The sequence below is a fragment of the Electrona antarctica genome, assembly GCF_951216825.1.
Source record: "Electrona antarctica genome assembly, chromosome: 18".
Classification (NCBI taxonomy): domain Eukaryota; kingdom Metazoa; phylum Chordata; class Actinopteri; order Myctophiformes; family Myctophidae; genus Electrona; species Electrona antarctica.
In genome coordinates, this window is record NC_136799.1 from 36,872,562 (window position 1) to 36,885,187 (window position 12,626).

Here is a 12,626-nt window from a genome sequence, read left to right on the forward strand (position 1 = left end):
GGAGTGCCATCTCTGGCACGAACACACAGAATTAAACCATATACTTCACGAACAATTCATTGGTCGGGACTTCTGCCCGCCCTGGCATGATGATCACCCCTCCCCCCGAGGTGATAAGAGATCCCATCATGCCCTGCGGGTCATTCCGATTGTCTTCTGCTTGCTGAACGCACGTTAAGCCACGCTACCTGTGTTTGTTATTGTACCTGTTGAACTTGTATCTCACCAAGACGGGCCCTCGGCTTGTACTCAGAGATTTCACAGCGTCTGCAAACTCTCTGGTAGCCCTCTTCACGTCTCTTGCAAAAGATCACGTAAGTGTTTACCGGTTGCTGAAAAGCGTCAAGGTTTTTGTGCAAGTGTAAAGTTTGTTAGCCCGCTAAGCTAGCTTCTTCCCTCCGGTTATTAGCTCTAGCTAGCGGTCCTCTTCGTCTAGCTTTAGCTCGCTGGTGCCGCGCCGAGAGACGCCACTTAGCCTCGCTAACATACAACGTTAGCCTCCTCCCGCGCCGTAAGACCGGGTTGCTGCTAGCTAGCGCTCGCTTACACAACAAGCCTTAGACGCGGCCTTGCCTCGTTAGCTTGACGCCGAAAGACGCTAGCTAACTCGCCGCTGACGCTCCGCGCCGCTAACACACACACCGCTGACGCGGCCTGCCTTGTTAACTCGACGCCGAAAGACGCTAGCTAACTCGCCGCTGACGCTACTCTCCACCTCCGGTCTTTTTACACGTTCCCGCGGTAAAAAACCGGAGCGCATTTTGACAGGCCGTCGCCGAAAGACGAGGCCTCGTCACGGGGCTTATTAGTGTAAACAATAACCCCACAACACGACGACCCGCGGCTAGTAACTACTAGAACCTTGGTTACAGTACTTTCTCTGTTAATTCGAGTGCTCTGTGAAAACTCCACTCTAGATAACAAGAGCCTGTTGCTGGTTTGTTTTTGTTTTTCTGCTATCTTGAGTGTTCTGTGAGAACTCCACTCTAGTTAGCATGGCTACTAACAAGAACCCAGCACCCACTAGCGCCAAGGCTAGTAGCCTTGTAGCTACTCCACAGAGGGTCTGTCTCCACAGGTCATGCTCCAACCTTCTGGCTGTAGATGACCTCCACACAAGCTGTGCTTTCTGCCTGGGCCCCGAACATCTTCGCCAGGCCATCCTTGCTCCAGGCTTCTGTCCATGCTGTCTTCCCCTTTCCTTCCGGCGGAAGCAACGGCGTCTTCAGCGGGTTGAGGCCCGCATCGCCGACGGCGATGCCAACTTGGACGACCCGGGTTTTGATCTGAGAACACAATTCTCCGCTTTGACCCAGCGCCCCCAGCCAGGGGCTCGTCCTAAGCCTTCATCCACCGCCACCAGACCGACCGCAGCCTGCACCTGGAGCCAGGGGGATGGGCACAACTACGCTCCTCCTAAGAAGGTTCCTAAGCCCGCTGAAAAACGGGCTCCAGCCTCCTTCTTCAACCCCTTCGGTGCGGCGCCGCAGCCTGCCGCAAGACAGGCCCGGCCTGCCTATTCAGCTGCCCGCTACAACGAAGCCCCACCGGCAGCAGGCCAGCGACCCCCTCCGAGGCTCCGCCAGCCTGCCGCACCTTACACCGCAGCCAGGGCCAGCAGGACCGACTGCTACCCGGACTATGAGGCTTCCTTGGAACGGCAGCACGACGCTTGGGCCGATGACATGGACGACGCGGACCCGCTGGACTTCAATCTCCAGGGCTCCCCTTCGGACTACATGGTCCTCGATGAAGTCGTCTATGAGGAGGCCGTCTACGAGTGCGACGACGACTCCCCGGAGCTGGACTGCGAGGGCGACTGCCGTGTGGACAACCTGTCCGCCCGCCTTGCGTCCTCCCCCCTCCGTGTGACCTTCACGGATGGAGATCAGGCTGCCCCAGGGGGCAACCCGGATCAGGCCAGAGCAGCCGATGCTCCTCCCCTGCAGATGGATGAAACCTCCCTCCTCACCATCTACAAGCTGGCATGCATCAGGTGCGACCGCGCCTGGCCGGCAGAGCAACAGCTCACCGTGGACGAGGACGAGAAGTGGCAGGGTCTGGTGGACACCACCCCAGAACCTACTCCTCGTACCATCCTCCCCCTAGCTAAAGGCTTTAAATCCTTCCTTACAGCCCAGTGGGAAGATCCGCTGAAGCCCGTTCCGATGCCTCGGAGCCGTGAGGGCCTGTCCCTCGAGACGGAGGACATGGCCTCGGTGGCTTTGTCCGGGATGCCGGTCATAGACAAAACCCTGGCCGCTTTCCTGCTCAACCCGAACGCGCCCCGCATCACTCCGCTGACCAAGACCCCTGCTCTACCCCTCAAGATCGACAGGGAGGCCTCCCTGCTCGACGAGAAGGCGTTTGCCAACCTTGCTTGCGCTGGCAAGCACCTTAACGCAGGGTCGCTGCTGCAGGGGTCCATGACGGCACTGCTCCTACAGGTGGGAAATGCTCCCGACGCAGAGCAGATGGCGGAGATTCGCCGCCTACATAATGAATCTGTGCTCCTCAACCGTGCTGTCACACAGCAGGTGGGGAGGGCCATGACGTCCGCCATCTTACAGGAGCGCGAAAGATGGCTCAACGCTTCACCTGACCTACAAGACGAGGTGAGAGGCAAGCTCCGGAAGCTGGCCATCCTGCCGGGGGGCCTCTTCGAAGGCTACATGGAGGTGCTGGCTCTCCTGGCGGACAGCCAGAAGAAGGTTGACGCCTTCAGGGACATCCAGCAGCCGCCTACACGTCAGCCTCCGCCACGCCAACCTCCACGCCAGCCTCCACGCCAGCCTCAGCGTCCGCCCGGGAAACCGAGCGAGCGCCCCGGCTTCAAACCACGTCAGGTCAGGGACGCCCCACAGGACTCTTCCAAGCCCTCCTCAGGCCGCAACAAGACACGTCCCCACAAGCGCGAGGATCGCCGCCGTGACGACCCTCCGGCGGCTACCAACCGCGGGCGCGGGCGTGGCCGCGGCTCTGGGCAGCGCAAGTGACCGACGCCTGGCCTCGGGGAGACGCGGCCAGCCGTCTCCTCAGCCCCCCTTATGCTCCGGGCTCCCGCCAGGATGTAGTGGTCTCGGACCTCACACCCGGGCCGCCCCCGAAGCGGATGAGGCTCTACATGCCTCAAAATGTTGTTCGCACAAATGCACTTTGTTTTTACAATGCACAATGTTCTGTTTTTGCAATAAAGGCTTTGCCCAAAAAAGACAAACAAAAACAACATCAATATCGGGGGGGCATGAGCTCGTTGTGGAAGAAGACCCCCGGGTCTTCCAACGCAACGAGACAGGACCTGTTTCCGGTGCCGAGTGCGCCCGTCTCGACGGGCACACTCGTCACGAGCCGGACGGGTCATGCCCGTTTTGTCTCTCGTCCAGGGAGCTCCACCGCCACAGTGGAGGCCCCCATGGCCGCGGAGAACCCTCTAGCTCGATGCCGACCGCAGTGGGAACTGTGCGGAGCGTCCCCTTGGGTTCTACGCACCATAGCGAAGGGCTACAGGCTCCAGTTTGCTATGAGACCCCCCGCTTTCGCAGAAGTCCTCTTCTCCGAAGCTCGTGGGCCAGCAGCGGAAGTGCTCCAGACCGAGGTTCAGTCCCTGCTGGAGAAGAAGGCCATCAGAGAGGTACCATTGACTCAGAGTCGCAGCGGTTTTTACTCCCGCTACTTCCTGGTCAAGAAAAAGGGGGGGGGGCTACGTCCGATCCTGGACCTACGGGCTCTCAATCGGTACCTCAAAACCTTCAACTTCAAAATGCTGACGGCCAAGTCCCTCGTACGTTCCATACGTCCGAACGACTGGTTCACGTCGATAGACCTGAAAGACGCCTATTTTCACATCCCCATTTACCCACCTCACAGGAAATTCCTGAGGTTCGGTTTCAAGGGGAGAGTGTACGAGTACACTGTCCTTCCCTTTGGGATGTCCCTGAGCCCCAGGGTTTTTGTGAAATGCACCGAGGCGGCGATTGCCCCGCTGCGGCGTCTGGGTCTCCGCGTAGCGAGCGTTCCATACGTCCGAACGACTGGTTCACGTCGATAGACCTGAAAGACGCCTATTTTCACATCCCCATTTACCCACCTCACAGGAAATTCCTGAGGTTCGGTTTCAAGGGGAGAGTGTACGAGTACACTGTCCTTCCCTTTGGGATGTCCCTGAGCCCCAGGGTTTTTGTGAAATGCACCGAGGCGGCGATTGCCCCGCTGCGGCGTCTGGGTCTCCGCGTAGCGAGCTACATCGACGACTGGCTGCTGAGCGCAGACTCTGCACAGGAGGCAGCGCGGAACACCACTCAAGTGGTGCTCCACATGACCTCCTTTGGGTTCACCATCAATCACGAGAAGAGTGTTCTGGTCCCCGCAAGGTCGATAGACTTCATAGGCATAGCACTGGATTCAGTCTCCTACACGGCTCGACTGAGCCAAGCGAGGATGGACGCTTTCCTACAGTGCGTGGCGCTGTTCAGGACGGGTCAGAGAGTCCCCTTCCGAACCTGCCTAAGGATGGCCGGGCTCATGGCATCGGCCATCTCCCTAGTACGGCTGGGCAGGCTACACATGAGACCTTTCCAGAGATGGATAAGGTCCCTAGGTGTGCCCACCAGGTGCCTATCACGGCGAGTGACAGTGTCTGCAGGCTGTGTACTCGCCCTGAAGTGGTGGTCGAACAGATACGTCCTGATGGAGGGCGTTCCCCTGGGACTGACCCTTACCAGGAAGATCGTCACCACGGATGCCAGCATGTCGGGGTGGGGGGCCACCCACGACGGCAGGACGGCCAGAGGTGTGTGGCACGGAGCCATGAGACGTGCACACATCAACTATCTGGAGCTCCTGGCGGTCTTCCTTGCCCTGCGGCACTTCAAACCGTTTATCCAGGGGTGCCACGTTCTGGTTCGAACCGACAACACCACGACAATGTGCTATATCAACAAGCAGGGAGGGCTCAAATCCCTACGCCTGCATACGTTGGCACACAGGCTCCTGACATGGTGCCACGAGCATCTGCTGTCAGTCACAGCCTGTCATGTCCCGGGACTCCTGAACGCAGGAGCCGACCTGCTGTCCAGAGGCCCACTCCGCTACCACGAATGGTCACTGCACACGGAAGTAGCAGCTCAGATATGGGCCAGGTACGGCGTGCCGGTGGCGGACCTGTTCGCGTCAGAAGAGAACACGAAGTGTCGGTACTTCTTCTCCCTGACAGGGTCCCCGACCCTGGGCATGGATGCGTTAGCTCACCCTTGGCCGAGGGGCCTACTTTACGCGTTCCCTCCCCTGCCCCTGATCCCCCCCGCCCTAGCCAGGGTAAGGACTCAGGGCCTATGCATGCTACTGGTGGCCCCCGCTTGGGGGTCTTGGAGGTCGGACATAGTCCCACTCTTGTACGACCAGCCCTGGCAGCTCCCGCTACGGAGGGACCTGCTCACTCAAGCGGGGCAGGAGATCTTCCATCCGCGTCCACAGGACCTAGACCTCTGGGTCTGGCCCGTGAGGGGCTGAACCTGGACGCCGAAGGCCTGCCCCCGAACGTCATCACGACGATTCTAGGGGCGAGGGCCCCGTCGACTAGACAACGATACAACACGGCCTGGACCGTGTTCGAACGTTGGTGTGCGGCCAGACCTGTACGGGCTATCCCGTTTCAGGCTTCGGTGCGGCACATTCTGACCTTCTTGCAGGAATTCCTGGACAGAGGCCTAGGCCAATCCTCAGTGAAGGTCAACCTGGCGGCCATTTCGGCGTACCATGTGGGTATAGACGGTAAGACTGTAGGTGAACACCTACTAGTCCGTCGTTTCATGGCGGGCGTTAGGCGGGCCTGTCCAGTTTCCAGGTCTCTGGTCCCGTCCTGGGACCTGACTCTGGTACTAGACGCCCTTTCAAAGGGCCCCTTCGAGCCACTAGGGACAGTGGACTTGAAGTTCCTCACGCTAAAGACTGCTCTGCTGGTCGCCTTGACGACTGCAAAGCGGGCCAGCGACATACATGCACTTTCGGTCAACCCGAGCTGCATGAGATTCAGCGGGAACGACTCTAGAGTCTCTATTAGGCCGAGCCTCGCGTTCTTGCCTAAGAATTTTCCCTCTGGCTGCGCCCCGGTCGATCTGGCGGCATTTCACCCGCCACCTTTCTCCTCGGTGGAGGATAGGAGGCTGAATTGCCTTTGCCCGGTCAGGGCGTTGAGACACTATGTGGACAGAACTGCTCCTTTCAGGAATGGGGATCAGCTGTTCGTGTCATGGGCTTCCCAAAGTAAAGGGAAACCGATAACGAAGGTGAGACTTTCACAGTGGATTGTGGAAGCCATTCGTTTGGCATACGCCGAGAGAGGAGTGGAGCCCCCAGAGGGCTTGAGGGCCCACTCTACTAGGGGTATGTCTGCATCCTGGGCGCTCGCTAAGGGTGTCCCCATTCAGGATGTCTGTACAGCGGCGAGCTGGTCGTCCCCTTCGACCTTCGCCACGTACTATAACTTGGATGTGGTGCCGTCTGCAATGGCTCATGCCGTTTTAGACGTCGCTTCCAGGTAAGAGGTGGGTTGGGTTGGCCGTCACAGGTGAAAACCTGTGACGTTGGTTGGGACTTGTTCAACTGGTAGGTAGCTATACGGGAGTTTATATTTCCCCATAGGGCGATTCACTGAGTGAAGGAGTTTATAATAACTATAGGTTACTTTAGTAACCCCAGTTATTAAAACGACTGAGCGAGGTGAATCGCCCGAAAGACTACCCTTCTGACTTAACTAAGCAGAAGCCAATCTGGTTGACATGGAATGACCCGCAGGGCATGATGGGATCTCTTATCACCTCGGGGGGAGGGGTGATCATCATGCCAGGGCGGGCAGAAGTCCCGACCAATGAATTGTTCGTGAAGTATATGGTTTAATTCTGTGTGTTCGTGCCAGAGATGGCACTCCCCATAGGGCGATTCACCTCGCTCAGTCGTTTTAATAACTGGGGTTACTAAAGTAACCTATAGGTTCCATACGGTCCATTCGAGAAACATGTACAATTATTTTTTTGCGAGCTTGCAGATGGAGTATTTTTAGCTCATATTGTGTGAGCTTTTAGATCACCATTTAGATCCTACATATTTGGTTTTAATTGTTATCATTTCAAAACATTTTCAAAAAACGTTCCCAAAAAAAAGCAAAATTTTTCGTGAACAAATTCAATGGTTCCTTTCAGTAATTTCATGAATAAATCAAAGAAAATGCAATGAATTTCCATGAATTAGAAAACAAATGTGACCGGGTCTTGCAAATAGGCCCTCATCTCGACCAGAGTAATTGTTCAGTTTTTTACAGATTATTAAAGTACAGAATGTAAGATGTATGATGTATCATTCAATGAAATTGGAAAATATTTGAAGGAGATATGACCATTTGAATATTCACTACATTACAACACCTAGAGCTGGCTAGAAGTGGGTGTGTCAGTGGGAGGGACAATAGGTACTTAACTCCACCCATAATGACTCACTAATCACCCAAACCACCCCCACATGTAGCTGTCAAGGGAAGAATGCAGCCTCTGTAGCAGATAGGAACAACATTTAAAAAATAATTTGAGATCTTACACCTTAGGCTTTCATAAACAATAACTTGTATTTGTCCAAACTTTGAAAATACAACATGCACAATAAAGTGGCCATAATAATGGTAATAAAAGGTACAATAAAAGTACCGGTATGCACAATAAAGTAGCAGTCAAGTAGTACTATTTTCAATAAAATATATTGGCCTATATAAAATAAAGTGGCTGGTATTTTGTTGAATAAAAAAGTGTGAACATTACTCTGCAGGGCTTACATCCGGTCTAAAGCCCACCCACTGTATGCGCTGATTTACATACACGATCCGTATCCTCCCCTCACCGGATGTTGATTTAACAGTGCTAACTAGCAGTGCTGACGACCGTATTTGAATGATGTATTCAATCATTTACACAAATGCTGTCTATAAAAGCACAAACACTACGTGTGCCTATGTATCTGTATCCATGCCCTGGGGTCGCTACAATAACATTAAAGTGTTGAAGCCATCCAGAAAATGTCTCTCTCTGTTAACAACACTTAACACACGACACACAGACGGCTAGCTAGCTTCTAGCCGTGGTCTCTCTCACAGTCTCACTACACTAACTTCCATAAATTCCACTGCTATGCGAGGGGGCCAACTTTACCGAAAATAAATAAAACTACTCCGCTAATCACCGAAACAAAGCCTGTTTTGTGTTGGTGAAAGTCTATTCTCCAGGCTGGGGATTTGTGTCATGAAATAAAATACATCGAAGTGGATTGGATGCAGGCACAACCCTGAAATGCCATAGTAGAATAAGTGAATCTGTCCGGTACATGACTTTATTAAAATGGCACAAAATGCATTTTATTGAGAAACTGGGGACCTGAGACGTTTCCCAGCCTGGAGAATATACTTTTTCCTAGGTCTAGCAGGCTTTATTTCGGCGAGTAGCTACGTGGTTGTGTTTATTTTCTGTAAAGTATAACCCCTCGCACGGCAGGGGGATATTTTGCCTGTGAGCAGCAGAGGCATTATCCCACAGTATCTGCTCTACTCCCACCGACATCGCGTGTCCATTTATCTCCAGCCGAGAGACACTAGCTACAAGAGTTACTTCCACGGTCCACCGTAGCTATAAAATCCCAAATGCTCCTCCATACTATAGCCATGTTGAAGAATTCTGTGTTTACAAACACACAAGCACGCTAATGGGTGGTGCTCAGAGCGTGAACCTGAGGACAAAGACATTCCAAAGACCAATCGAAAGCTACAAATCTCGGAACTGCTCCTCTCCGCCCCCAAAACAGAGGTAAAACTAGAAAAAGTGCCCTTCTGGGCACAGGTCTCCACCAGGAGGATAGGACTGTGTGAGATGTTTGGCAAAATGTTTAGGATTAATATAAACATGTTTTTGGGGCATTTTGTTCCAAAAATGTGTTTTGCAAAAATCAACCTGTTGGTGGCGCTATAACAGGCCAATGTGAAAAGGGTGGGATATATTCCTCAGCCTAGTAAGAAAATGTGTGAAAGATTTTCACGTTGCATGCTACGTTCATGATTTGAGGCTTTTGTTCAAAACGGGGCAATCTTGCAAACTGTGAAAGCTAATTATAGCCAATTAGGATGGAATATGAAATATCGGACAGATCCGACTTGAGCACATGACCATAGAGATAGTGTGTAACGATTTGTGAGATTTTTGGACAGAATCTGGAGGAGTAATATCAAAAAATGTGTTGGCCTCCTGGTGGCACTATAAAAGGCAGATGCGGAAAATGTAGGTCAACGGTTTGTCCTTGGCCTCTAGGGAGTGTGCATGCAACGTTTCACGCAGATCGGTGCAGTTTTAGGTAAAAAATGTGAAAAGCTGCCTCATGGTGGCGCTATAACAGGCCGTTCTGGAAAATGTGGGGCAGAGGTTCATCGTTGGCATCCAGGGAGTGTGTGTGCAAAGTTTGGCATCGACCGGGTTAACGGTGCCGGAGATTAGCTGGTAACAGACGGACGGAAGGACGGACACACACACGGACACACACACACACACGGACGGAGTGCAAAACATACTCTCTCCCCATGCCTTCGGCCTGGTGGAGACAATTACCGAAGAAACAAGCCTACTTTGACTTATAAATGTATACATTTAATTTACCCAAATCAATAATCTGTTGGAATGAATTACTCTTCCGAGTCTTGAGCTAAAAGGTTTGGTGGGAGCCAGCGCTCTGCTGAGCTGAACAGCAGGAGCACGGTTAGGAGGTGTGACTCACCACAGTGGAGACGCAGATCGTTGTGGAAGTCGTACAGCTCCTCCTGGATGTCCTCCGGACACGGACAGTCCTCACCCGTGCTGAAGTTCAGCAGCATGTTGATCTGAAACACACACACACACACACACACATGTGCACGCAACTTACAACTTTGAAACTTAGAGATACAAGGTTTCTGCCCGACAGTGACGATACATATAGTAACAACCAGTGGTGGCAAATGTACACACAGTAAGTAAGTAAGTATCAATACTGCAATATAGAAATACTCTGTAAAAATCCGGAATTCAAAATGTAATTGAAGTACCAAAAGTAAAAGTATTAATTGTGCAGAATGTCCCATTTCAAGCTTTCAAATGGGCGGGTAATGTAGTGGTTAATGTATGTATTGTAATAATAATCAAATTGTACAAAGTAACTAGTAACTAAAGTTTTGAAATAAATGCAGTGGAGTAAAAGAACAATATTTGAATCCGAGATGTAGTGTAGTAGAAGTAAAAGTATTGGAAATTGGAAATACTCAAAACTGTACTAAAGTGCAGTGCTTAAAGGACCACTTCACCACTTTTCAACTTCTCTTCCTATAATTGGTCCTCACTAATGTTCATGATAAAATACCACAATTTTTTCCTACTCAGTCTGTGTCTCATAGGAGGGCTTTGGGCAGTTCAGAAACCCGTCCACCAGTGACATCATCGATGGTGAATCCAAGCTAATAGAAACAGCAGGCTTTCTTTTCCCGAAAAGTTGCAATGCAAAAGTTGAAGCCATCGTTCTCACGATAATAAAAATCTAAATATATTTTAAAACAAATCTTGTTTAAAAAAATAATCTGCCTAATGATGATGTCACTGGTGGACGGGTGTCCGAACTGCCCAAAGCCCTCCTCTGAGACACAGACTGAGTAGGAAAAAATGGTGGTGTTTTATCATTAACATTAGTGAGGACCAATTATATGAAGAGATGTTGAAAAGTGGTGAAGTGGTCCTTTAAGGAAATGTACTTGGTTACTTTCCACCACTGGTACTGTAACGACTCAAATGACACAGATGCTTTCCCGGGTTGAAAGGTACAACAAGGTGTTCCAGGTCCAAACGGGTTCATGTGAAAGTGTTGCGTTTGCAACAGCAGCGTAACGAGGTTAAGAGCAGCAGATGTCTGCAGCCATGCAGGAGCGGAGAGCTGGCCGCAGTTCAACACTCCTAAACTGAGTTATGGGACGGGGTGACAAGCTAATGGCTTAAAACTGCTGCCCCGTGTCACACGTTGTATTTCTAGTGGAGACGCTGTCACACGTTGTATTTCTAGTGGAGACACTGTCACACGTTGTATTTCTAGTGGAGACACTGTCACACGTTGTATTTCTAGTGGAGACGCTGTCACACGTTGTATTTCTAGTGGAGACACTGTCACACGTTGTATTTCTAGTGGAGACGCTGTCACACGTTGTATTTCTAGTGGAGACGCTGTCACACGTTGTATTTCTACAGTGGAGACGCTGTCACACGTTGTATTTCTAGTGGAGACGCTGTCACACGTTGTATTTCTACAGTGGAGACGCTGTCACACGTTGTATTTCTAGTGGAGACGCTGTCACACGTTGTATTTCTACAGTGGAGACGCTGTCACACGTTGTATTTCTAGTGGAGACGCTGTCACACGTTGTATTTCTACAGTGGAGACACTGTCACACGTTGTATTTCTACAGTGGAGACGCTGTCACACGTTGTATTTCTACAGTGGAGACACTGTCACACGTTGTATTTCTACAGTGGAGACGCTGTCACACGTTGTATTTCTACAGTGGAGACACTGTCACACGTTGTATTTCTACAGTGGAGACGCTGTCACACGTTGTATTTCTACAGTGGAGACGCTGTCACACGTTGTATTTCTAGTGGAGACGCTGTCACACGTTGTATTTCTACAGTGGAGACGTGGAGACGCTGTCACACGTTGTATTTCTACAGTGGAGACGCTGTCACACGTTGTATTTCTACAGTGGAGACGCTGTCACACGTTGTATTTCTACAGTGGAGACGCTGTCACACGTTGTATTTCTACAGTGGAGACGCACACGTCAGAGCTAGACCAATATCTTTAAAGGGGAATTCCGCAGTAGCCTTTTCTGTCTTCTGAATTCCGATGATAATGTATGTATGGACCACTGTATGTATGGACCACTGTATGTATGGACCACTGTATGTGACAGTTTCTGACCGGGGCTAAGTCATTGCATTTTGTTCTGGTCAAGGCAGAAGACACAGAGTGACAACATTCTGTGGACTTATTTCCCCACATCATCTACAACAAATATAAACAAAAACAAAACGAAAATCTGCGCGATTTATGAAGAGATTCACCTGCACGGCTAAAATAAGGAAGAAAACGTCAAGGCGGTAAAGCAAACTCTTCCTTTTGTCCTTGTCCTTTGTTTATAGTTGCTGAGCACAAATGCTCATTTTCACACACACATTCCACTGGAGCTGCCAGGGGTTCTGTGCCTTACCCCAGACCCCCGGACCCACGGAAGAGGAAGATTTATATTAAAACTAATTCCAAATTATTCAACATTTTTTCCATTTTCAATACATTTCAATACACAAAATTGAACATGTACAATCTCGCGTGAGATTGTACATCTGCTATTTTTCAATATCCAACACGGATGAAGTGGTTTACATTATTATTTAAACCACTTCATATACCTACTGGAACCCCCCCCCCCCCTCCCTCCCGGCAAGGATCCCTGGTTTGAGACCAATGGACCAATGGTCCACAACTCCACAACACAACCCCCCCCCCCCCGCACACACACACACACACGT

The 12,626-nt window shown here is 51.2% G+C and overlaps 1 protein-coding gene across 1 annotated transcript in view; it reads right to left on the reverse strand.

Annotated features, from left to right (window-relative positions):
- Positions 1–12,626, reverse strand: part of LOC306941876 (ryanodine receptor 3) — a 302,817-nt gene that overhangs the window by 137,003 nt on the left and 153,188 nt on the right. Inside the window, exon 40 of the mRNA XM_079527516.1 lies at positions 9,799–9,901. Coding sequence (XP_079383642.1) covers positions 9,799–9,901 — 103 coding nt within the window. The remainder of the gene's footprint in view (positions 1–9,798; positions 9,902–12,626) is intronic.